General features: G+C 46.0%; 1 protein-coding gene across 1 annotated transcript in view; it reads right to left on the bottom strand.

The window, feature by feature from the left end:
* The window catches only part of LOC138580338 (ice nucleation protein-like), a 150,572-nt gene extending 142,071 nt beyond the window's left edge, over positions 1 to 8,501 (bottom strand). The window contains exon 1 of the mRNA XM_069650833.1: positions 8,420 to 8,501. Coding sequence (XP_069506934.1) covers positions 8,420 to 8,501 — 82 coding nt within the window. The remainder of the gene's footprint in view (positions 1 to 8,419) is intronic.
* Positions 8,502 to 26,504: the final 18,003 nt, after the last annotated feature.

Below are 26,504 nucleotides of genomic sequence, written 5' to 3' on the forward strand. Positions count from 1 at the left end.
TGATGAGGTTTCCAGACAAGTCTGATCTATGAAAGTCTCGTCTAAACAGATTCACCCCTGTTCCTCCAAAACTATCAAGGACCACATTGACTCCCTGGCTCCTGCCCTGGCTGACTTTTGCAACCACTCCTTCGCCTCTGGAGTCTTCCCATCCCCCTTCAAGCACTCCCTTGTGCACCCTCTCCTTAAGAAACCCTCTGCCGACCCCTCCTGTCCGGCTAACTATCGCCCAATCTCCATCACTCCCTTCCTGGGCAAGCTCCTGGAGAAACTGGCCATCTCCCAGCTTAACCTCCGTGCTGAAGCTGTTGATAGTCTCAATGACCATCAATCTGGCTTCAGAGTGGCCAGAATCACGGAAACTGCTCTCCTGAACATCCGTGAGGACCTGCTCTTGAACCTCGACTCCAACACTCCGTGTGTTCTCATTCTGCTCGATCTCTCTTCTGCCTTTGACACTGTCAACCATGCCATCCTGCTCAACCGTCTCCGTGATAACCTGGGTATCACTGGTCAGGCTCTGGCGTGGCAGACCTCTTTCCTTTCCAATCGACCCTCCCAGGTCCAACTTGGGTCCTTCCTCTCTGACATCTTTTTCTCCACCTGTGGCGTTCCCCAGGGATCTAATCTCTCTCCCTGGCTGTTCAACCAGTATCTGGCACTCCTTGCCCACCGCATCGCCGCCCTCTGCCCCAACTTTCAGTGCTATGCGGACGATACCTAGCTCATTTTCAGGCTACCCTCAGCCTCCTCCTCTCCCTCCCTCATCTCTGACTGTCTGTCTGCTATCCAGGAATGGTGTGCTGCCAATGACCTCTGCCTTAATGCTAGTAAGACTGAGATCCTACTCATCGGCACACCGACTCCCTCTTTCCCTGCAACTCTCTGGCCGGCCTCTCTTGGCCCTCTTCCTGCTCCTACCTGCAAGGCAAAAAACCTTGGGGTCATCTTCGACTCCACACTCTCCTTCTCTCCTCATATATCTGACGTCTCTAAGAAGTCACATTACCAGCTGCACCTCCTCAGAGGTATTCTTCCCTTCCTCTCCTTCCCCCAGAAGCTCACTGTCTCCCGAGCCCTGGTTCTCTCGAAGCTGGACTACTGTAACAGCCTCTATCTTAATCTGCCTGCCTCCACTCTCCGCCCTCTGCAACTCATCCAGAACAGAACTGCGAGACTTGTCCTTGGCCTCAAGCCCAGGGACCGTATCTCTCCAGGACTGAAATCTCTACACTGGCTCCCAGTGGCTGCGAGGATTAAGTTCAAAACCCTCTGCATTGTCCACAAGGCCTTCTGGGGCCTGGGGCCTAAATACCTTCAACTCTCTCTTCCTAAATATCTTCCTTCCCGAGCCCTACGCTCATCCGTCTCCAACTCCCTCAGGGTCAGCCGCTTCTCGAAGCAACGAGCTGGGGGTAGATCTCTCTCCGCGGCAGGGGCCTCCCTCTGGACAGCCTTCCTGCCTCCCTGAAACTTGAGGAGAACCATCTCCGGTTCTGGAAGCACCTCAAAACCTTCCTCTTCACTTCTGCTTTCTTTCTCCCCTGCTAAATTCTTCACCAAAACTGCACTGATTCTGCAACTGGGCCAGTCTGACCGTCCTCGGTCCTGGGCCCAGTCACTCTTCACTTGCACTGCCTCCCTGGCAACCCCTGCACTGCAGGACTGTCTCTGTATCACTACAGCCCCCCCCAGCACTTACCTTGCACTTGCCACCAGCTGGCCCTATTTATTTATTATTTTATTTCTATTCTACTTATTTGTACTGCACACCCCCCTCTCCCCCTTCCCCTTGCACTTTTTCCCTTCCCCCTACACCTGCACTTGCGCGGTCTGAATGACACCTGGCCTAGTAGGATCGTTGTCTGTCTTCCCCTTGTTCCCCCCTCCCTGCCTCGTCGCGCCTTGAAACACTTTGTGTATAGACGCGTTACAAATGCCATATCATATCATATCATAACCATCAACCGGACCACCGATATACTCTACAACATGAAGTTTGAACAGAAAGCAATTAGATTAGTGGCTCTACAGAACTGGATGGTGTTAGACGTCATCCTGGCTGAACGTGATGGAGTATGTTAATTGGTGGGATCTGCTTGTTGTGTTTTCGTACCTGACTCCTCCCCTACCATATTCAAGGCAATACAAAATCTGCACGTCCTAAGTACAGAAGTAGATGTTCCTGAGGGAAACTGGGATCTTAGTGCTTGTTTCTGGGGCTTTTTACAGTCTTGGGGATTCAAACTCTTTTCAGTCTTAATGGTAATCCCTGGTATTCTGTTGTTCTGTTGCTGTTGCATGCAATGTCTTCCTGTAATATGTTCGATGTTAGGAGGATGTTGTGCGCAAACTGTAGGAACATTAGGAAAGTACACACACCGAGAAGATGACTAATGTTTTTGTAATGGAGGATATTACTGTCAAGGGTTTGATAGCAATTGATATATCTGATGAATGTGATTCAGGATGTATGGGCACTGAAACGTGGAGTTACGAGTAAAGCGAATATTTTTTAGTAAGGCTATTGGCTTAGGCCAAAAGGAGGGTTTGTTAAACGATAATTATATACGTTACATAAACGTTACATACCATCTGCACGTTGATGGAGTGGTAATGCTTGCGGTTGCGATATACCCCACCTCCATGGCATGCAGGACCACCAACTCCACGTGGGTGCAATCGAAGGCACCTATACAATTTGGCATGCCTGCCAGTGCATGGAAGGCAACTTTTGTATCGAATATCTCCTGGGGAGTCCGTGGTAGGGATATGTAGTCCCTTGTGTGCTTGAGGAGGGCATCCAGCACCAGGGCATCCAGGGCATAAACGATAATTATATAGTGCTTCCTTAGTATTTATATTAGCCTAAGCCTATTTGCTCTACACGGAAAACCACGTTGCAAAGTTCTGATTTTTGGGTTGACTTCGCTGCCATTTTAAGAATCATCCGCCATTTTGATTTTCACACGTGTGTTCTACGTTCTAAAATGGTGGACTATGTTTTCGACTTGCAGTCTTCTGACCTTTGAGTTATGTTAATGTTTAGGTTGTCCGAGAGCCAACTGTTTAGACAGAGCAAAGAGACCGTGTGCTTCATATGAACTGTCATTTAAGTGTTGTCTGCACTCACAAGCCTCATCCTTATATAACCATTGGGACAATGAAGAACAAACCTCGAGTGTATGCTTTAGCTGAACTACATTGTGAAGTAACTTGGAACACGGTTTACCGCGGGATCCGAGAACATACATCACCATTGTGTCTTCATGGAAATACAAACCTATGTAATCCTTTGAATAATATTGTAAAATCTGTATGTGAACTAGGCACAAACTCTAGACCACAAATTATTAACATGAAGAGAGGCTGGACGATATTACATGAATGTATAAAAACAGTGTTTAGATGTTCAGCTCTCTCTCACCTCTTCTTGTCGGCTGGTACGCACTGCGATGTGTTGAGAGCCAGATAGCTATCTGTTTTGCTTTGTAAACTGTACAGTAATAAAAGATCTGTGAATCTTTTTAGCCCATGATTGGTGTATTTCCTTTGTGGTACTCCACCTCGATATTTCTTTGTTCTTTCACAGGAGCATTGAATAACATGTGCTCTGAATGTTCACTAGTTCTGGGCATCATCTATCAGGCTGGTACATGAGGGGCATTGAATAATATGTGCTCTGAATGTTCACTAGTTCTGGGCAGTATCTGACAGGCTGTTACATCAGGGGCATTGAATAATATGTGCTCTGAATGTTCACTAGTCTGGGCAGCATCTGTCAGGCTGGTACATCAGGGGCATCGAATACTATGTGCTCTGAATGTTCACTAGATGTGGGCTTCATCTGTCAGGCTGGCATTGTTAGGCAGAATCATATGCAGTACGCTTTGGGAACACTACACACAATTAAGACTACAAGTGTCAGTACAATTTCACCTTTGGTGCAAGCCTGTACTACCCAGTAATGTGATAGTAGTGGGTGAGCAGCAAGACTTATCTCAAGAGTAAAGTGAGCAGTGGAACAGGTTACACAAAGGACCAACAAATACAGTGATTCAAACAAACACTTACTCAATTTTTCCTGGTAAAAGAATATACATTTGTTTATACAGTCATTTGGAAAACATTCCACTAGTAAGAGCAGTTCAATATCACAATCTAATATACTACAATACACAACCAATCAATTTCTGAACAAGTTCAGGTCCCCTGAAGTGGGAGCAAAATGTCACTTCAGATACTTTAAAAAGGGGTAAAAAGACAAGGTGATAAGAATCAACAGCACAAATACTGAATGATGATGTAGGGATATTGTTGTGAGGTAGGTGGAAATGGTTGTGCATGAGATTGTGGCTGGCTCCCATTGAAGTGAGTTCCATAAAAGGCCTGTTATGGTACTGGTGATAGTTCAGGAGTTGGTGTGGCTTCTGGTAGCTACTGCAAAGGTCTCTGTAAGGTAATAGCTTGGTTGTTTGGATGGGCACATTTTAGGAGGATGTTTGTGGATTGTTTTCTCTAAGTGTTTAACTTCAAATTGCATAGTGTTCACCATCCCTCTGCCTTCCCATCATTTCATTGTTATGTAAGGGGGAGATGTGTTGGGTTTTACTTACTCTGGTCTTTCCCTGATATGTGTGTTTGAGTTTAGAGTGTTCAGTATGGAGTGTTGGCTGTGGAATGTTATTGGGTAAAACTGCTTTCATTCCATAAGAGAGCAGTTGGAACTGAAACCTAAGAGCAGGGGGACCGGTGGATGTCTCTCTGGTTAAGAACTTGTCCTGATTACCTGATGTATGTTCCTGTTGTGTTCCCTGTAACCACGAACCCAGGTAAGCAGTCCATGTAAAAAAAAAAAAAAAAACAGCACAAATACTTTCATAGGCATGGCAAAGGGTTTCAGTTCACTACAACCAGCAATTCAATTCAATAGGCCTGGGCCGAAGTCAATGGTTCAGAGTCTTGTATAGCAAAGCACAGTTCTGATAGTAAACTGTTAAGTCTTTGCCACGGATCTTAGAAGAATTTGGTCAGATGAAAAGTTAGATGTTGGTTTAGGGAAGGACAAGCCTTCAAAGTCGAGAAAGTTTCACAAACTTTCACCACGGCCAAACTGAGTTCTGCACCGCACTTGCACAGTACCTTGTAAGTGAAGAAAAGCTGTAGCTGAGGCAGTTGTTCCTGGCAGTTCCTGCAGATCTCGCTGTTCCTGAGCTTCAGTCATGGGGACAAGAAGGAGGATGTCAGGAGGTTCCTGCACTGCTGCCCAGAGAAGCTGCTGTAAGCTTGGCAAAACATCGGTTTATGGTGTGAGTGCCTCAAAGTCAACGAGCTGACTTCCTTCCCCCTTGCTATCCGGTTTTCAACAGCACTCTGAAGAAAATCGACCAGGTTGGGGATGGTGTCCAGGTGGCTTACGAGTTGGTTGTTCCCACCAAACTCAAGGGAAGAAGTTAACCTTGAAGGGTTTCTCTGTCGATGGAGTTTCAGGCAATTCGGACCTGCAGCAGGGCTTTAGCGGTGGACCAGGAGTTGCAGCAGTCATCTTCCTTCAGCTCGTCTTCAGTTCTTTCGTTCCAGTGGTCGACTCTGCTTTCCAAGTTCCAGAGACCTGCTTTTAAACAGTTTTCCCGCATTCATTCCAGCCTGGCTATCACACACACAGCAGGGTGGCTGTCCTTGCCGGACAGCCATCCGGCCAATCACGCCAGAGTGAATTAAGGTCTCCTAGGAGACGAATCACAGGGAGTTTCAGGCACCTCCCTCACATCCTGTCCACCCCAGACATTCAGGCACCAGAGGAGGGTTTCCGCACTGAAGCCTGCCAAAGGCCAATGAAGAAAGCGAACAAACCTAGTTTGGCGCGCAGAGACAAACACAAGAAGGACCTTTCCAAAAAGAAATGGTGAAAAAAGATGACCGGAGTCTGTTTTTACAGATAGGTCTAGGGAGCCATATTGGAAAACATGGCTGACCCCATTTTTAGCTACAGGTGTTCGCGGTCAGGAAAAATCATGGTAGTTTGTTTAAAACCACTGCCACCTGCCATTTCAAGTGGGAAAGGGTAACATTTGATTGTTACATTAGTGTTTAGACTCAGGGGAAGAAAGGCAACCCCTCCATCACTCTAAAGTAAGAGTGTGTTCTGGGTCTGTCAATTTAAAAGGACTAGTAAGGTCAATTTAAATTTACATGCTCTTGGAGACAGTAGTCAGTCCCAGAGAAGGTATTTAAACCTTGGGGAGTCTGAAAGACACCCCTGTGCCACTGCACTGAGGGTGCTGTGTGGCACACAGAAAAAGATGATGCCTATGGAGTTGTTTTAAATCCCCATATCCAAAGAACACAAAAGTAAAACACATTGAAAATGAAAAGTTCAAAGTCCCAAAATATAGCAAAGGAGCTGGAGGGCTCTAAGGTAGAGGGAATATAGCACTTGGGTGAGAATTCTCCCTAACAGCCACTTTAGGGGCATTGAATAATATGTGCTCTGAATGTTCACTAGTTCTGGGCATCATCTGTCAGGGTGGTACATCAGGGGCATTGAAGACTATGTGCTCTGAATGTTCACTAGTTCTGGGCAGCATCTGTCAGGCTGGTACATCAGGGGCATTGAATACTATGTGCTCTGAATGTTCACTAGATGTGGGCTTCATCTGTCAGGCTGGCACATCAGGGGCATTGAATAATATGTGCTCTGAATGTTGACTAGTTCTGGGCATCATCTGTCAGGCTGGCATTGTTAGGCAGAATCATATGCAGTACGCTTTGGGAACACTACACACAATTAAGACTACAAGTGTCAGTACAATTTCACCTTTGGTGCAAGCCTGTACTACCCAGTAATGTGATAGTAGTGGGTGAGCAGCAAGACTTATCTCAAGAGTAAAGTGAGCAGTGGAACAAGTTACACAAAGGACCAACAAATACAGTGATTCAAACAAACACTTACTCAATGTTTCCTGGTAAGAGAATATACATTTGTTTATACAGTCATTTGGAAAACATTCCACTAGTAAGAGCAGCTCAATATCACAATCTAATATACTACAATACACAACCAATCAATTTCTGAAAAAGTTCAGGTCCCCTGAAGTGGGAGCAAAATGTCACTTCAGATACTTTAAAAAGGGGTAAAAAGACAAGGTGATAAGAATCAACAGTACAAATACTGAATGATGATGTAGGGATATTGTTTTGAGGTAGGTGGAAATGGTTGTGCATGAGATTGTGGGCTGGCTCCCATTGAAGTGAGTTCCATAAAAGGCCTGTTATGGTACTGGTGATAGTTCAGGAGTTGGTGTGGCTTCTGGTAGCTACTGCAAAGGTCTCTGTAAGGTAATAGCTTGGTTGTTTGGATGGGCACATTTTAGGAGGATGTTTGTGGATTGTTTTCTCTAAGTGTTTAACTCCAAATTGCATAGGGCCTCATAACGACCCAGGCGGTAAGTTACCGCCTGGGCCGTGACTTTACCACCATGGCGTAAACTACGTTTACGCCATAGTGGTTGGCGGACTTACCGCCTCATTCCGAGGTTGGCGGGGGCGGTAAGTCCCCAATCCCCATTTACCCTTCCCCATTCCCATTTTTGCCCCATAGGGCATAATGGGAGTGGGGAAGGAGTTAATTACGCCACCGTAAATTACGGTGGCGTAATTAACTCCATGGTCCCTTAGCGCCATGGATTTTAACACCTGCTAAAAGCAGGTGTTAAAAGCGCCATGGCGCTAAGGGACCTCGTAATTGGCGGTAAGGGGTCGGCGCAGCTAACGCTGGCGTAAACCCCTTACCGCCAGGGTCGTAATGAGGCCCATAGTGTTCACCATCCCTCTGCCTTCCCATCATTTCATTGTTATGTAAGGGGGAGATGTGTTGGGTTTTACTTACTCTGGTCTTTCCCTGATATGTGTGTTTGAGTTTAGAGTGTTCAGTATGGAGTGTTGGCTGTGGAATGTTATTGGGTAAAACTGCTTTCATTCCATAAGAGAGCAGTTGGAACTGAAACCTAAGAGCAGGGGGACCGGTGGATGTCTCTCTGGTTAAGAACTTGTCCTGATTACCTGATGTATGTTCCTGTTGTGTTCCCTGTAACCACGAACCCAGGTAAGCAGTCCATGTAAAAAAAAAAAAAAAAGAAAAACAGCACAAATACTTTCATAGGCATGGCAAAGGGTTTCAGTTCACTACAACCAGAAATTCAATTCAATAGGCCTGGGCCGAAGTCAATGGTTCAGAGTCTTGTATAGTAAAGCACAGTTCTGATAGTAAACTGTTAAGTCTTTGCCACGGATCTTAGAAGAATTTGGTCAGATGAAAAGTTAGATGTTGGATTAAGGAAGGACAAGCCTTCAAAGACGAGAAAGTTTCACAAACTTTCACCGCGGCCGAACTGAGTTCTGCACCCCACTTGCACAGTACCTTGTAAGTGAAGAAAAGCTGTAGCTGAGGCAGTTGTTCCTGGCAGTTCCTGCAGATCTCGCTGTTCCTGAGCTTCAGTCATGGGGACAAGAAGGAGGACGTCAGGAGGTTCCTGCACTGCTGCCCAGAGAAGCTGCTGTAAGCTTGGCAAAACATCGGTTTATGGTGTGAGTGCCTCAAAGTCAACGAGCTGACTTCCTTCCCCGTTGCTATCCGGTTTTCAACAGCACTCTGAAGAAAATCGACCAGGTTGGGGATGGTGTCCAGGTGGCTTACGAGTTGGTTGTTCCCACCAAACTCAAGGGAAGAAGTTAACCTTGAAGGGTTTCTCTGTCGATGGAGTTTCAGGCAATTCGGACCTGCAGCAGGGCTTTAGCGGTGGACCAGGAGTTGCAGCAGTCATCTTCCTTCAGCTCGTCTTCAGTTCTTTTGTTCCAGTGGTCGACTCTGCTTTCCAAGTTCCAGAGACCTGCTTTTAAACAGTTTTCCCGCATTCATTCCAGCCTGGCTGTCACTCATACAGCAGGGTGGCTGTCCTTGCCGGACAGCCATGCGGCCAATCACGCCAGAGTGAATTAAGGTCTCCTAGGAGACGAATCACAGGGAGTTTCAGGCACCTCCCTCACATCCTGTCCACCCCAGACATTCAGGCACCAGAGGAGGGCTTCAGCACTGAAGCCTGCCAAAGGCCAATGAAGAAAGGGAACAAACCTAGTTTGGTGCACAGAGACAAACACAAGAAGGACCTTTCCAAAAAGAAATGGTGAAAAAAGATGACCGGAGTCTGTTTTTACAGATAGGTCTGGGGCGCCATATTGGAAAACATGGCTGACCCGATTTTTAGCTACAGGTGTTCGCGGTCAGGAAAAATCATGGTAGTTTGTTTAAAACCACTGCCACCAGCCATTTCAAGTGGGAAAGCGTAACATTTGATTGTTACATTAGTGTTTAGACTCAGGGGAAGAAAGGCAACCCCTCCATCACTCTAAAGTAAGAGTGTGTTCTGGGTCTGTAAATTTAAAAGGACTAGTAAGGTCAATTTAAATTTACATGCTCTTGGAGACAGTAGTCAGTCCCAGAGAAGGTATTTAAACCTTGGGGAGTCTGAAAGACACCCCTGTGCCACTGCACTGAGGGTGCTGTGTGGCACACAGAAAAAGATGATGCCTATGGAGTTGTTTTAAATCTCCATATCCAAAGAACACAAAAGTAAAACACATTGAAAATGAAAAGTTCAAAGTCCCAAAATATAGCAAAGGAGCTGGAGGGCTCTAAGGTAGAGGGAATATAGAACCTGGGTGAGAATTCTCCCTAACAGGCACTTCAGGGGCATTGAATAATATGTGCTCTGAATGTTCACTAGTTCTGGGCATCATCTGTCAGGCTGGCACATCAGGACCATCACATAATATGTGCTCTGAATGTTCACTAGTTCTGGGCAGCATCTGTCATGCGGGTACATCAGGGGCATTGAATAATATGTGCTCTGAATGTTCACTAGTTCTGGGCAGCATCTGTCAGGCTGGTACATCAGGGGCATTGAATAATATGTGCTCTGAATGTTCACTAGTTCTGGGCAGCATCTGTCAGGCTGGTACATCAGGGGAATTAAATAATATGTGCTCTGAATGTTCACTAGTTCTGGGCAGCATCTGTCAGGCTGGTACATCAGGGGCATCACATGATATGTGCTCTGAATGTTCACTAGTTCTGGGCAGCATCTGTCAGGCTGGCACATCAGGACCATCACATAATATGTGCTCTGAATGTTCACTAGTTCTGGGCAGCATCTGTCAGGTTGGTACATCAGGGGCATTGAATAATATGTGCTCTGAATGTTCACTAGTTCTGGGCAGCATCTGTCAGGCTGGCAGATCAGGACCATCACATAATATGTGCTCTGAATGTTCACTAGTTCTGGGCAGCATCTGTCAGGCTGGTACATCAGGGGCATTGATTAATATGTGCTCTGAATGTTCACTATTTCTGGGCAGCACATGTCAGGCTGGCACATCAGGGGCATTTAATAATATGTCCTCTGAATGCTCACTAGTTCTGGGCATCATCTGTCAGGCTGGTACATCAGGGGCATTGATTAATATGTGCTCTGAATGTTCACTAGTTCTGGGCATCATCTGTCAGGCTGGTACATCAGGGGCATTGAATAATATGTGCTCTGAATGTTCACTAGTTCTGGGAATCATCTGTCAGGCTGGCACATCAGGACCATCAGATAATATGTGCTCTGAATGTTCACTAGTTCTGGGCAGCATCTGTCAGGCTGGTACATCAGGGGCATTGAATAATATGTGCTCTGAATGTTCACTAGTTCTGGGCAGCATATGTCAGGCTGGTACATCAGGGTCAGCACATAATATGTGTTCTGAATGTTCACTAGTTCTGGGCATCATCTGTCAGGCTGGCACATCAGGACCATCACATACTATGTGCTCTGAATGTTCACTAGTTCTGGGCAGCATCTGTCAGGCTGGTACATCAGGGGCATTGAATAATATATGCTCTGAATGTTCACTAGTTCTGGGCAGCATCTGTCAGGGTGGTACATCAGGGGCATCACATAATATGTGCTCTGAATGTTCACTAGTTCTGGGCAGCATCTGTCAGGCTGGCACATCAGGGGCATCACATAATATGTGCTCTGAATGTTCACTAATTGTGGGCATCATCTGTCAGGCTGGTACATCAGGGGCATTGAAGACTATATGCTCGGAATGTTCACTAGTTCTGAGCATCATCTGTCAGGCTGGCACAATAGGGTCATTGAATAATATGTGCTCTGAATGTTCATTAGTCCTGGGCAGCATCTGACAGGCTGGTACATCAGGGGCACCACATGATATGTGCTCTGAATGTTCACTAGTTCTGGGCATCATCTGACAGGCTGGTACATCAGGGCGTTGAATACTATGTGCTCTGAATGTTCACTATTTCTGGGCAGCATCTGACAGGCTGGTACATCAGGGGCATTGAATACTATGTGCTCTGAATGTTCACTAGTTCTTGCCAGCATCTGTCATGCGGGAACATCAGGGGCATCACATAATATGTGCTCTGAATGTTCACTGGTTCTGGGCAGCATCTGTCAGGCTGGCACATCAGGGGCATTGAATAATATGTGCTCTGAATGTTCACTAGTTCTGGGCAGCATCTGTCAGGCTGGCACATCAGGGGCATTGAATAATATGTGCTCTGAATGTTCACTAGTTCTGGCCAGCATCTGTCAGGCTGGTACATCAGGGGCATCACATAATATGTGCTCTGAATGTTCACTGGTTCTGGGCAGCATCTGTCATGCGGGTACATCAGGGGCATCACATAATATGTGCTCTGGATGTTCACTGGTTCTGGGCATCATCTGTCAGGCTGGTACATCAGGGGCATTGAATACTATGTGCTCTGAATGTTCACTGGTTCTGGGCATCATCTGTCAGGCTGGTCCATCAGGGGCATTGAATAATATGTGCTCTGAATGTTCACTAGTTCTGGGCATCATCTGTCAGGCTGGTACATCAGGAGTATTGAATAATATGTGCTCTGAATGTTCACTAGTTCTGGGCAGCACCTGCCAGGATGGTACATCAGGACCATCACATAATATGTGCTCTGAATGTTCACTAATTGTGGGCATAATCTGTCAGGCTGGCACATCAGGAGCATTGAATAATATGTGCTCTGAATGTTCACTAGTTCTGGGCAGCATCTGTCAGGCTGGCACATCAGGACCATCACATAATATGTGCTCTGAATGTTCACTAATTGTGGGCATAATCTGTCAGGCTGGCACATCAGGAGCATTGAATAATATGTGCTCTGAATGTTCACTAGTTCTGGGCAGCATCTGTCAGGCTGGTACATCACGGGCATTGAATAATATGTGCACTGAATGTTCACTAGTTCTGGGCAGCATCTGTCAGGCTGGCACATCAGGGGCATTGAAGACTATGTGCTCTGAATGTTCACTAGTTCTGGGCAGCATCTGTCAGGCTGGTACATCAGGGGCATTGATTAATATGTGCTCTGAACGTTCACTAGTTCTGGGCATCATCTGTCAGGGTGGTACATCAGGGGCATTGAAGACTATGTGCTCTGAATGTTCACTAGTTCTGGGCAGCATCTGTCAGGCTGGTACATCAGGGGCATTGAATACTATGTGCTCTGAATGTTCACTAGATGTGGGCTTCATCTGTCAGGCTGGCACATCAGGGGCATTGAATAATATGTGCTCTGAATGTTGACTAGTTCTGGGCATCATCTGTCAGGCTGGCATTGTTAGGCAGAATCATATGCAGTACGCTTTGGGAACACTACACACAATTAAGACTACAAGTGTCAGTACAATTTCACCTTTGGTGCAAGCCTGTACTACCCAGTAATGTGATAGTAGTGGGTGAGCAGCAAGACTTATCTCAAGAGTAAAGTGAGCAGTGGAACAGGTTACACAAAGGACCAACAAATACAGTGATTCAAACAAACACTTACTCAATGTTTCCTGGTAAAAGAATATACATTTGTTTATACAGTCATTTGGAAAACATTCCACTAGTAAGAGCAGCTCAATATCACAATCTAATATACTACAATACACAACCAATCAATTTCTGAAAAAGTTCAGGTCCCCTGAAGTGGGAGCAAAATGTCACTTCAGATACTTTAAAAAGGGGTAAAAAGACAAGGTGATAAGAATCAACAGTACAAATACTGAATGATGATGTAGGGATATTGTTTTGAGGTAGGTGGAAATGGTTGTGCATGAGATTGTGGGCTGGCTCCCATTGAAGTGAGTTCCATAAAAGGCCTGTTATGGTACTGGTGATAGTTCAGGAGTTGGTGTGGCTTCTGGTAGCTACTGCAAAGGTCTCTGTAAGGTAATAGCTTGGTTGTTTGGATGGGCACATTTTAGGAGGATGTTTGTGGATTGTTTTCTCTAAGTGTTTAACTCCAAATTGCATAGGGCCTCATTACGACCCAGGCGGTAAGTTACCGCCTGGGCCGTGACTTTACCACCATGGCGTAAACTACGTTTACGCCATAGTGGTTGGCGGACTTACCGCCCCATTCCGAGGTTGGCGGGGGCGGTAAGTCCCCAATCCCCATTTACCCTTCCCCATTCCCATTTTTGCCCCATAGGGCATAATGGGAGTGGGGAAGGCGTTAATTACGCCACCGTAAATTACGGTGGCGTAATTAACTCCATGGTCCCTTAGCGCCATGGATTTTAACACCTGCTAAAAGCAGGTGTTAAAAGCGCCATGGCGCTAAGGGACCTCGTAATTGGCGGTAAGGGGTCGGCGCAGCTAACGCTGGCGTAAACCCCTTACCGCCAGGGTCGTAATGAGGCCCATAGTGCTCACCATCCCTCTGCCTTCCCATCATTTCATTGTTATGTAAGGGGGAGATGTGTTGGGTTTTACTTACTCTGGTCTTTCCCTGATATGTGTGTTTGAGTTTAGAGTGTTCAGTATGGAGTGTTGGCTGTGGAATGTTATTGGGTAAAACTGCTTTCATTCCATAAGAGAGCAGTTGGAACTGAAACCTAAGAGCAGGGGGACCGGTGGATGTCTCTCTGGTTAAGAACTTGTCCTGATTACCTGATGTATGTTCCTGTTGTGTTCCCTGTAACCACGAACCCAGGTAAGCAGTCCATGTAAAAAAAAAAAAAAAACAGCACAAATACTTTCATAGGCATGGCAAAGGGTTTCAGTTCACTACAACCAGCAATTCAATTCAATAGGCCTGGGCCGAAGTCAATGGTTCAGAGTCTTGTATAGCAAAGCACAGTTCTGATAGTAAACTGTTAAGTCTTTGCCACGGATCTTAGAAGAATTTGGTCAGATGAAAAGTTAGATGTTGGTTTAGGGAAGGACAAGCCTTCAAAGTCGAGAAAGTTTCACAAACTTTCACCAAGGCCAAACTGAGTTCTGCACCGCACTTGCACAGTACCTTGTAAGTGAAGAAAAGCTGTAGCTGAGGCAGTTGTTCCTGGCAGTTCCTGCAGATCTCGCTGTTCCTGAGCTTCAGTCATGGGGACAAGAAGGAGGATGTCAGGAGGTTCCTGCACTGCTGCCCAGAGAAGCTGCTGTAAGCTTGGCAAAACATCGGTTTATGGTGTGAGTACCTCAAAGTCAACGAGCTGACTTCCTTCCCCCTTGCTATCCGGTTTTCAACAGCACTCTGAAGAAAATCGACCAGGTTGGGGATGGTGTCCAGGTGGCTTACGAGTTGGTTGTTCCCACCAAACTCAAGGGAAGAAGTTAACCTTGAAGGGTTTCTCTGTCGATGGAGTTTCAGGCAATTCGGACCTGCAGCAGGGCTTTAGCGGTGGACCAGGAGTTGCAGCAGTCATCTTCCTTCAGCTCGTCTTCAGTTCTTTCGTTCCAGTGGTCGACTCTGCTTTCCAAGTTCCAGAGACCTGCTTTTAAACAGTTTTCCCGCATTCATTCCAGCCTGGCTATCACACACACAGCAGGGTGGCTGTCCTTGCCGGACAGCCATCCGGCCAATCACGCCAGAGTGAATTAAGGTCTCCTAGGAGACGAATCACAGGGAGTTTCAGGCACCTCCCTCACATCCTGTCCACCCCAGACATTCAGGCACCAGAGGAGGGTTTCAGCACTGAAGCCTGCCAAAGGCCAATGAAGAAAGGGAACAAACCTAGTTTGGCGCGCAGAGACAAACACAAGAAGGACCTTTCCAAAAAGAAATGGTGAAAAAAGATGACCGGAGTCTGTTTTTACAGATAGGTCTAGGGCGCCATATTGGAAAACATGGCTGACCCCATTTTCAGCTACAGGTGTTCGCGGTCAGGAAAAATCATGGTAGTTTGTTTAAAACCACTGCCACCTGCCATTTCAAGTGGGAAAGGGTAACATTTGATTGTTACATTAGTGTTTAGACTCAGGGGAAGAAAGGCAACCCCTCCATCACTCTAAAGTAAGAGTGTGTTCTGGGTCTGTCAATTTAAAAGGACTAGTAAGGTCAATTTAAATTTACATTCTCTTGGAGACAGTAGTCAGTCCCAGAGAAGGTATTTAAACCTTGGGGAGTCTGAAAGACACCCCTGTGCCACTGCACTGAGGGTGCTGTGTGGCACACAGAAAAAGATGATGCCTATGGAGTTGTTTTAAATCCCCATATCCAAAGAACACAAAAGTAAAACACATTGAAAATGAAAAGTTCAAAGTCCCAAAATATAGCAAAGGAGCTGGAGGGCTCTAAGGTAGAGGGAATATAGCACTTGGGTGAGAATTCTCCCTAACAGCCACTTTAGGGGCATTGAATAATATGTGCTCTGAATGTTCACTAGTTCTGGGCATCATCTGTCAGGGTGGTACATCAGGGGCATTGAATAATATGTGCTCTGAATGTTCACTAGTTCTGGGCATCATCTGTCAGGCTGGTACATCAGGAGCATTGAATAATATGTGCTCTGAATGTTCACTAGTTCTGGGCAGCATCTGTCATGCTGGCACATCAGGAGCATTGAATAATATGTGCTCTGAATGTTCACTAGTTCTGGGCAGCCTCTGTCAGGCTGGCACATCAGGACCATCAGATAATATGTGCTCTGAATGTTCACTAGTTCTGGGCAGCATCTGTCAGGCTGGCACATCAGGAGTATTGAATAATATGTGCTCTGAATGTTCACTAGTTCTGGGAAGCCTCTGTCAGGCTGGCACATCAGGACCATCAGATAATATGTGCTCTGAATGTTCACTAGTTCTGGGCAGCATTTGTCAGGCTGGTACATCAGGGGCATCAGATAATATGTGCTCTGAATGTTCACTAGTTCTGGGCAGCATCTGTCAGGCTGGTAGATCAGGGGCATCACATAATATGTGCTCTGAATGTTCACTAGTTCTGGGCAGCATCTGTCAGGCTGGTACATCAGGGGCATCACATGATATGTGCTCTGAATGTTCACTAGTTCTGGGCATCATCTGTCAGGCTCGTACATCAGGAGTATTGAATAATATGTGCTCTGAATGTTCACTAGTTCTGGGCATCATCTGTCAGGGTGGTACATCAGGGGCATTGAATAATATGTACTCTGAATGTTCACTAGTTCTGGGCAGCATCTGTCAGGTGTGTACATCAGGGGCATTGAATAATATGTGCTCTGAATGTTCACTAGTTCTGGGCATCATCTGTCAGGCTGGTACATAAGGGGCATTGAATAATATGTGCTCTGAATGTTCACTAGTTCTGGGCAGCATCTGTCATGCGGGTACATCAGGAGCATTGAATAATATTTGCTCTGAATGTTCACTAGTTCTGGGCATCATCTGTCAGGTGTGTACATCAGGGGCATTGAATAATATGTGCTCTGAATGTTCACTAGTTCTGGGCATCATCTGTCAGGCTGGTACATCAGGGGCATTGAATAATATGTGCTCTGAATGTTCACTAGTTCTGGGCATCATCTGTCAGGCTGGTACATCAGGGGCATTGAATAATATGTACTCTGAATGTTCACTAGTTCTGGGCAGCATCTGTCATGCTGGCACATCAGGAGCATTGAATAATATTTGCTCTGAATGTTCACTAGTTCTGGGCAGCATCTGTCAGGCTGGCACATCAGGGGCATCACATAATATGTGCTCTGAATGTTCACTAGTTCTGGGCATCATCTGTCAGGCTGGTACATCAGGGGCATTGAATAATATGTGCTCTGAATGTTCACTAGTTCTGGGCATCATCTGTCAGGCTGGTACATCAGGGGCATTGAATAATATGTACTCTGAATGTTCACTAGTTCTGGGCAGCATCTGTCATGCTGGCACATCAGGAGCATTGAATAATATGTGCTCTGAATGTTCACTAGTTCTGGGCAGCATCTGTCAGGCTGGTACATCAGGGGCATTGAATAATATGTGCTCTGAATGTTCCCTAGTTCTGGGCATCATCTGTCAGGCTGGTACATCAGGGGCATTGAATAGTATGTGCTCTGAATGTTCACTAGTTCTGGGCAGCATCTGTCATGCGGGTACATCAGGAACATTGAATAATATGTGCTCTGAATGTTCACTAGTTCTGTGCAGCATCTGTCAGGCTGGTAGGTACATCAGGGGCATCACATAATATGTGCTCTGAATGTTCACTAGTTCTGGGCAGCATCTGGCAGGCTGGTACATCAGGGGCATCACATGATATGTGCTCTGAATGTTCACTAGTTCTGGGCATCATCTGTCAGGCTCGTACATCAGGAGTATTGAATAATATGTGCTCTGAATGTTCACTAGTTCTGGGCAGCATCTGTCAGGTGTGTACATCAGGAGCATTGAATAATATTTGCTCTGAATGTTCGCTAGTTCTGGGCATCATCTGTCAGGCTGGCACATCAGGGGCATCACATAATATGTGCTCTGAATGTTCACTAGTTCTGGGCATCATCTGTCAGGCTGGTACATCAGGGGCATTGAATAATATGTGCTCTGAATGTTCACTAGTTCTGGGCATCATCTGTCAGGCTGGTACATCAGGGGCATTGAATAATATGTACTCTGAATGTTCACTAGTTCTGGGCAGCATCTGTCATGCTGGCACATCAGGAGCATTGAATAATATGTGCTCTGAATGTTCACTAGTTCTGGGCAGCATCTGTCAGGCTGGCACATCAGGGGCATTGAATAATATGTGCTCTGAATGTTCCCTAGTTCTGGGCATCATCTGTCAGGCTGGTACATCAGGGGCATTGAATAGTATGTGCTCTGAATGTTCACTAGTTCTGGGCAGCATCTGTCATGCGGGTACATCAGGAACATTGAATAATATGTGCTCTGAATGTTCACTATTTCTGGGCAGCATCTGTCAGGCTGGTACATCAGGGGCATTGAATAGTATGTGCTCTGAATGTTCACTAGTTCTGGGCAGCATCTGTCAGGCTGGTACATCAGGGGCATTGATTAATATGTGCTCTGAATGTTCACTAGTTCTGGGCAGCACCTGTCAGGCTGGTACATCAGGGGCATTGAATAATATGTGCTCTGAATGTTCACTAGTTCTGGGCAGCATCTGTCAGGCTGGCACATCAGGGGCATTGATTAATATGTGCTCTGAATGTTCACTAGTTCTGGGCATCATCTGTCAGGCTGATACATCAGGGGCATTGATTAATATGTGCTCTGAATGTTCACTAGTTCTGGGCAGCATATGTCAGGCTGGTACATCAGGGGCATTGAATAATATGTGCTCTGAATGTTCACTAGTTCTGGGCAGCATCTGTCAGGCTGGTACATCAGGGGCATTGAATAATATGTGCTCTGAATGTTCACTAGTTCTGGGCAGCATCTGTCAGGCTGGCACATCAGGACCATCACATAATATGTTTTCTGAATGTTCACTAATTGTGGGCATCATCTGTCAGGCTGGTACATCAGGGGCATTGAATAATATGTGCTCTGAATGTTCACTAGTTCTGGGCAGCATCTGTCAGGCTGGTACATCAGGGGCATTGAATAATATGTGCTCTGAATGTTCACTAGTTCTGGGCAGCATCTGTCAGGCTGGTACATCAGGGGCATTGAATAATATGTGCTCTGAATGTTCACTAGTTCTGGGCATCATCTGTCAGGCTGGTACATCAGGGGCATTGAATAATATGTGCTCTGAATGTTCACTAGTTCTGGGCAGCATCTGTCAGGCTGGCACATCAGGACCATCACATAATATGTGCTCTGAATGTTCACTAGTTCTGGGCAGCATCTGTCAGGCTGGTACATTAGGGGCATTGAATAATATGTGCTCTGAATGTTCACTAGTTCTGGGCATCATCTGTCAGGCTGGTACATCAGGGGCATCAGATAATATGTGCTCTGAATGTTCACTAGTTCTGGGCAGCATCTGTCAGGCTGGTACATCAGGGGCATCAGATAATATGTGCTCTGAATGTTCACTAGTTCTGGGCAGCATCTGTCAGGCTGGTACATCAGGGGCATCAGATAATATGTGCTCTGAATGTTCACTAGTTCTGGGCAGCATCTGTCAGGCTGGTAGATCAGGGGCATCACTTAATATGTGCTCTGAATGTTCACTAGTTCTGTGCAGCATCTGTCAGGCTGGTACATCAGGGGCATCACATAATATGTGCTCTGAATGTTCACTAGTTCTGGGCAGCATCTGTCAGGCTGGTACATCAGGGGCATCACATGATATGTGCTCTGAATGTTCACTAGTTCTGGGCATCATCTGTCAGGCTCGTACATCAGGAGTATTGAATAATATGTGCTCTGAATGTTCACTAGTTCTGGGCATCATCTGTCAGGGTGGTACATCAGGGGCATTGAATAATATGTGCTCTGAATGTTCACTAGTTCTGGGCATCATCTGTCAGGCTGGTACATCAGGGGCATTGAATAATATGTGCTCTGAATGTTCACTAGTTCTGGGCATCATCTGTCAGGCTGGTACATCAGGGGCATTGAATAAGATGTGCTCTGAATGTTCACTAGTTCTGGGCAGCATCTGTCATGCTGGCACATCAGGAGCATTGAATAATATGTGCTCTGAATGTTCACTAGTTCTGGGCAGCCTCTGTCAGGCTGGCACATCAGGACCATCAGATAATATGTGCTCTGAATGTTCACTAGTTCTGGGCATCATCTGTCAGGCTGGTACATCAGGGGCATTGATTAATATGTGCTCTGAATGTTCACTAGTTCTGGGCAGCATCTGTCATGCTGGCACATCAGGAGCATTGAATAATATGTGCTCTGAATGTTCACTAGTTCTGGGCAGCCTCTGTCAGGCTGGCACATCAGGACCATCAGATAATATGTGCTCTGAATATTCACTAGTTCTGGGCATCATCTGTCAGGCTGGTACATCAGGAGCATTGAATAATATGTGCTCTGAATGTTCACTAGTTCTGGGCATCATCTGTCAGGGTGGTACATCAGGGGCATTGAATAATATGTGCTCTGAATGTTCACTAGTTCTGGGCATCATCTGTCAGGCTCGTACATCAGGAGTATTGAATAATATGTGCTCTGAATGTTCACTAGTTCTGGGCATCATCTGTCAGGGTGGTACATCAGGGGCATTGAATAATATGTGCTCTGAATGTTCACTAGTTCTGGGAATCATCTGTCAGGCTGGTACATCAGGAGCATTGAATAATATGTGCTCTGAATGTTCACTAGTTCTGGGCATCATCTGTCAGGCTGGTACATCAGGACCATCAGATAATATGTGCTCTGAATGTTCACTAGTTCTGGGCAGCATCTGTCATGCGGGTACATCAGGACCATCAGATAATATGTGCTCTGAATGTTCACTAGTTCTGGGCATCATCTGTCAGGCTGGTACATCAGGGGCATTGAATAAGATGTGCTCTGAATGTTCACTAGTTCTGGGCAGCATCTGTCATGCTGGCACATCAGGAGCATTGAATAATATGTGCTCTGAATGTTCACTAGTTCTGGGCAGCCTCTGTCAGGCTGGCACATCAGGACCATCAGATAATATGTGCTCTGAATGTTCACTAGTTCTGGGCATCATCTGTCAGGCTGGTACATCAGGAGCATTGAATAATATGTGCTCTGAATGTTCACTAGTTCTGGGCAGCCTCTGTCAGGCTGGCACATCAGGACCATCAGATAATATGTGCTCTGAATGTTCACTAGTTCTGGGCATCATCTGTCAGGCTGGTACAACAGGAGCATTGAATAATATGTGCTCTGAATGTTCACTAGTTCTGGGCAGCCTCTGTCAGGCTGGCACATCAGGACCATCAGATAATATGTGCTCTGAATGTTCACTAGTTCTGGGCAGCATCTGTCATGCGGGTACATCAGGAGCATTGAATAATATGTGCTCTGAATGTTCACTAGTTCTGGGCAGCATCTGTCAGGCTGGTACATCAGGGGCATCACATGATATGTGCTCTGAATGTTCACTAGTTCTGGGCATCATCTGTCAGGCTCGTACATCAGGAGTATTGAATAATATGTGCTCTGAATGTTCACTAGTTCTGGGCATCATCTGTCAGGCTGGTACATCAGGGGCATTGAATAATATGTGCTCTGAATGTTCACTAGTTCTGGGCATCATCTGTCAGGCTGGCACATCAGGAGCATTGAATAATATGTGCTCTGAATGTTCACTAGTTCTGGGCAGCCTCTGTCAGGCTGGCACATCAGGACCATCAGATAATATGTGCTCTGAATGTTCACTAGTTCTGGGCAGCATCTGTCATGCGGGTACATCAGGAGCATTGAATAATATGTGCTCTGAATGTTCACTAGTTCTGGGCAGCATCTGTCAGGCTGGTACATCAGGGGCATCACATGATATGTGCTTGGAATGTTCGCTAGTTCTGGGCATCATCTGTCAGGCTGGCACATCAGGGGCATCACATAATATGTGCTCTGAATGTTCACTAGTTCTGGGCAGCATCTGTCAGGCTGGTACATCAGGGGCATCACATGATATGTGCTTGGAATGTTCGCTAGTTCTGGGCATCATCTGTCAGGTTGGTACATCAGGGGCATTGAATAATATGTGCTCTGAATGTTCACTAGTTCTGGGCAGCATCTGTCAGGCTGGCACATCAGGACCATCACATAATATGTGCTCTGAATATTCACTGGTTCTGGGCAGCATCTGTCAGGCTGGTACATCAGGGGCATTGAATAATATGTGCTCTGAATGTTCACTAGTTCTGGGCAGCATCTGTCAGGCTGGTACATCAGGAACATTGAATAATATGTGCTCTGAATGTTCACTATTTCTGGGCAGCACATGTCAGGCTGGTACATCAGGGGCATTGATTAATATGTGCTCTGAATGTTCACTAGTTCTGGGCAGCACCTGTCAGGCTGGTACATCAGGGGCATTGAATAATATGTGCTCTGAATGTTCACTAGTTTTGGGCAGCATCTGTCAGGCTGGTACATCAGGGGCATTAAATAATATGTGCTCTGAATGTTCACTAGTTCTGGGCAGCATCTGTCAGGCTGGCACATCAGGACCATCACATAATATGTGCTCTGAATGTTCACTAGTTCTGGGCAGCATCTGTCAGGCTGGTACATCAGGGGCATTGAATAATATGTACTCTGAATGTTCACTAGTTCTGGGCATCATCTGTCAGGCTGGTACATCAGGAGCATTGAATAATATGTGCTCTGAATGTTCACTAGTTCTGGGCAGCATCTGTCAGGCTGGTACATCAGGGGCATCAGATAATATGTGCTCTGAATGTTCACTAGTTCTGGGCAGCATTTGTCAGGCTGGTACATCAGGGGCATCAGATAATATGTGCTCTGAATGTTCACTAGTTCTGGGCAGCATCTGTCAGGCTGGTAGATCAGGGGCATCACATAATATGTGCTCTGAATGTTCACTAGTTCTGTGCAGCATCTGTCAGGCTGGTACATCAGGGGCATCACATAATATGTGCTCTGAATGTTCACTAGTTCTGGGCAGCATCTGTCAGGCTGGTACATCAGGGGCATCACATGATATGTGCTCTGAATGTTCACTAGTTCTGGGCATCATCTGTCAGGCTCGTACATCAGGAGTATTGAATAATATGTGCTCTGAATGTTCACTAGTTCTGGGCATCATCTGTCAGGGTGGTAAATCAGGGGCATTGAATAATATGTGCTCTGAATTTTCACTAGTTCTGGGCATCATCTGTCAGGGTGGTACATCAGGGGCATTGAATAATATGTGCTCTGAATGTTCACTAGTTCTGGGCATCATCTGTCAGGCTGGTACATCAGGGGCATTGAATAATATGTGCTCTGAATGTTCACTAGTTCTGGGCAGCATCTGTCATGCTGGCACATCAGGAGCATTGAATAATATGTGCTCTGAATGTTCACTAGTTCTGGGCAGCCTCTGTCAGGCTGGCACATCAGGACCATCAGATAATATGTGCTCTGAATATTCACTAGTTCTGGGCATCATCTGTCAGGCTGGTACATCAGGAGCATTGAATAATATGTGCTCTGAATGTTCACTAGTTCTGGGCAGCATCTGTCAGGGTGGTACATCAGGGGCATTGAATAATATGTGCTCTGAATGTTCACTAGTTCTGGGCATCATCTGTCAGGCTGGTACATCAGGGGCATTGAATAATATGTGCTCTGAATGTTCCCTAGTTCTGGGCAGCATCTGTCAGGCTGGCACATCAGGAGCATTGAATAATATGTGCTCTGAATGTTCACTAGTTCTGGGCAGCCTCTGTCAGGCTGGCACATCAGGACCATCAGATAATATGTGCTCTGAATGTTCACTAGTTCTGGGCAGCATCTGTCATGCGGGTACATCAGGAGCATTGAATAATATGTGCTCTGAATGTTCACTAGTTCTGGGCAGCATCTGTCAGGCTGGTACATCAGGGGCATCACATGATATGTGCTTGGAATGTTCGCTAGTTCTGGGCATCATCTGTCAGGCTGGCACATCAGGGGCATCACATAATATGTGCTCTGAATGTTCACTAGTTCTGGGCATCATCTGTCAGGCTGGTACATCAGGGGCATTGAATAATATGTGCTCTGAATGTTCACTAGTTCTGGGCATCATCTGTCAGGCTGGTACATCAGGGGCATTGAATAATATGTGCTCTGAATGTTCACTAGTTCTGGGCAGCATCTGTCAGGTTGGTACATCAGGGGCATTGAATAATATGTGCTCTGAATGTTCACTAGTTCTGGGCAGCATCTGTCATGCGGGTACATCAGGAACATTGAATAATATGTGCTCTGAATGTTCACTATTTCTGGGCAGCACATGTCAGGCTGGTACATCAGGGGCATTGATTAATATGTGCTCTGAATGTTCACTAGTTCTGGGCAGCAGCTGTCAGGCTGGTACATCAGGGGCATTGAATAATATGTGCTCTGAATGTTCACTAGTTCTGGGCAGCATCTGTCAGGCTGGTACATCAGGGGCATTGAATAATATGTGCTCTGAATGTTCACTAGTTCTGGGCAGCATCTGTCAGGCTGGTACATCAGGGGCATTGAATACTATGTGCTGTGAATGTTCACTAGTTCTGGGCATCATCTGTCAGGGTGGTACATCAGGGGCATTAAATAATATGTGCTCTGAATGTTCACTAGTTCTGGGCATCATCTGTCAGGCTGGTACATCAGGAGCATTGAATAATATGTGCTCTGAATGTTCACTAGTTCTGGGCAGCATCTGTCAGGCTGGTACATCAGGGGCATCAGATAATATGTGCTCTGAATGTTCACTGGTTCTGGGCAGCATCTGTCAGGCTGGTACATCAGGGGCATCAGATAATATGTGCTCTGAATGTTCACTAGTTCTGGGCAGCATCTGTCAGGCTGGTAGATCAGGGGCATCACATAATATGTGCTCTGAATGTTCACTAGTTCTGTGCAGCATCTGTCAGGCTGGTACATCAGGAGCATCACATAATATGTGCTCTGAATGTTCACTAGTTCTGGGCACCATCTGTCAGGCTGGTACATCAGGGGCATCACATGATATGTGCTCTGAATGTTCACTAGTTCTGGGCATCATCTGTCAGGCTCGTACATCAGGAGTATTGAATAATATGTGCTCTGAATGTTCACTAGTTCTGGGCAGCACCAGTCAGGCTGGCACATCAGGGGCATCACGTAATATGTGCTCTGAATGTTCACTAGTTCTGGGCAGCATCTGTCAGGCTGGTACATCAGGGGCATCGCATAATATGTGCTCTGAATGTTCACTAGTTCTGGGCAGCATCTGTCAGGCTGGTAGATCAGGGGCATCGCATAATATGTGCTCTGAATGTTCACTAGTTCTGTGTAGCATCTGTCAGGCTGGTACATCAGGGGCATCACATAATATGTGCTCTGAATGTTCACTAGTTCTGGGCAGCATCTGTCAGGCTGGTACATCAGGGGCATCACATGATATGTGCTCTGAATGTTCACTAGTTCTGGGCATCATCTGTCAGGCTCGTACATCAGGGGTATTGAATAATATGTGCTCTGAATGTTCACTAGTTCTGGGCATCATCTGTCAGGGTGGTACATCAGGGGCATTGAATAATATGTGCTCTGAATGTTCACTAGTTCTGGGCATCATCTGTCAGGCTGGTACATCAGGGGCATTGAATAATATGTGCTCTGAATGTTCACTAGTTCTGGGCAGCATCTGTCATGCTGGCACATCAGGAGCATTGAATAATATGTGCTCTGAATGTTCACTAGTTCTGGGCAGCCTCTGTCAGGCTGGCACATCAGGACCATCAGATAATATGTGCTCTGAATGTTCACTATTTCTGGGCAGCATCTGTCAGGGTGGTACATCAGGGGCATTGAATAATATGTGATCTGAATATTCACTAGTTCTGGGCATCATCTGTCAGGCTGGTACATCAGGGGCATTGAATAATATGTGCTCTGAATGTTCACTAGTTCTGGGCATCATCTGTCAGGCTGGTACATCAGGGGCATTGAATAATATGTGCTCTGAATGTTCACTAGTTCTGGGCAGCATCTGTCATGCTGGCACATCAGGAGCATTGAATAATATGTGCTCTGAATGTTCACTAGTTCTGGGCAGCCTCTGTCAGGCTGGCACATCAGGACCATCAGATAATATGTGCTCTGAATGTTCACTAGTTCTGGGCATCATCTGTCAGGCTGGTACAACAGGAGCATTGAATAATATGTGCTCTGAATGTTCACTAGTTCTGGGCAGCATCTGTCAGGCTGGCACATCAGGAGCATTGAATAATATGTGCTCTGAATGTTCACTAGTTCTGGGCAGCCTCTGTCAGGCTGGCACATCAGGACCATCAGATAATATGTGCTCTGAATGTTCACTAGTTCTGGGCAGCATCTGTCATGCGGGTACATCAGGAGCATTGAATAATATGTGCTCTGAATGTTCACTAGTTCTGTGCAGCATCTGTCAGGCTGGTAGGTACATCAGGGGCATCACATAATATGTGCTCTGAATGTTCACTAGTTCTGGGCAGCATCTGGCAGGCTGGTACATCAGGGGCATCACATGATATGTGCTCTGAATGTTCACTAGTTCTGGGCATCATCTGTCAGGCTCGTACATCAGGAGTATTGAATAATATGTGCTCTGA

Source organism: Ambystoma mexicanum, chromosome 1p, assembly GCF_040938575.1.
Source record: "Ambystoma mexicanum isolate Mex_15411 chromosome 1p, UKY_AmexF1_1, whole genome shotgun sequence".
Classification (NCBI taxonomy): Eukaryota; Metazoa; Chordata; class Amphibia; order Caudata; family Ambystomatidae; genus Ambystoma; species Ambystoma mexicanum.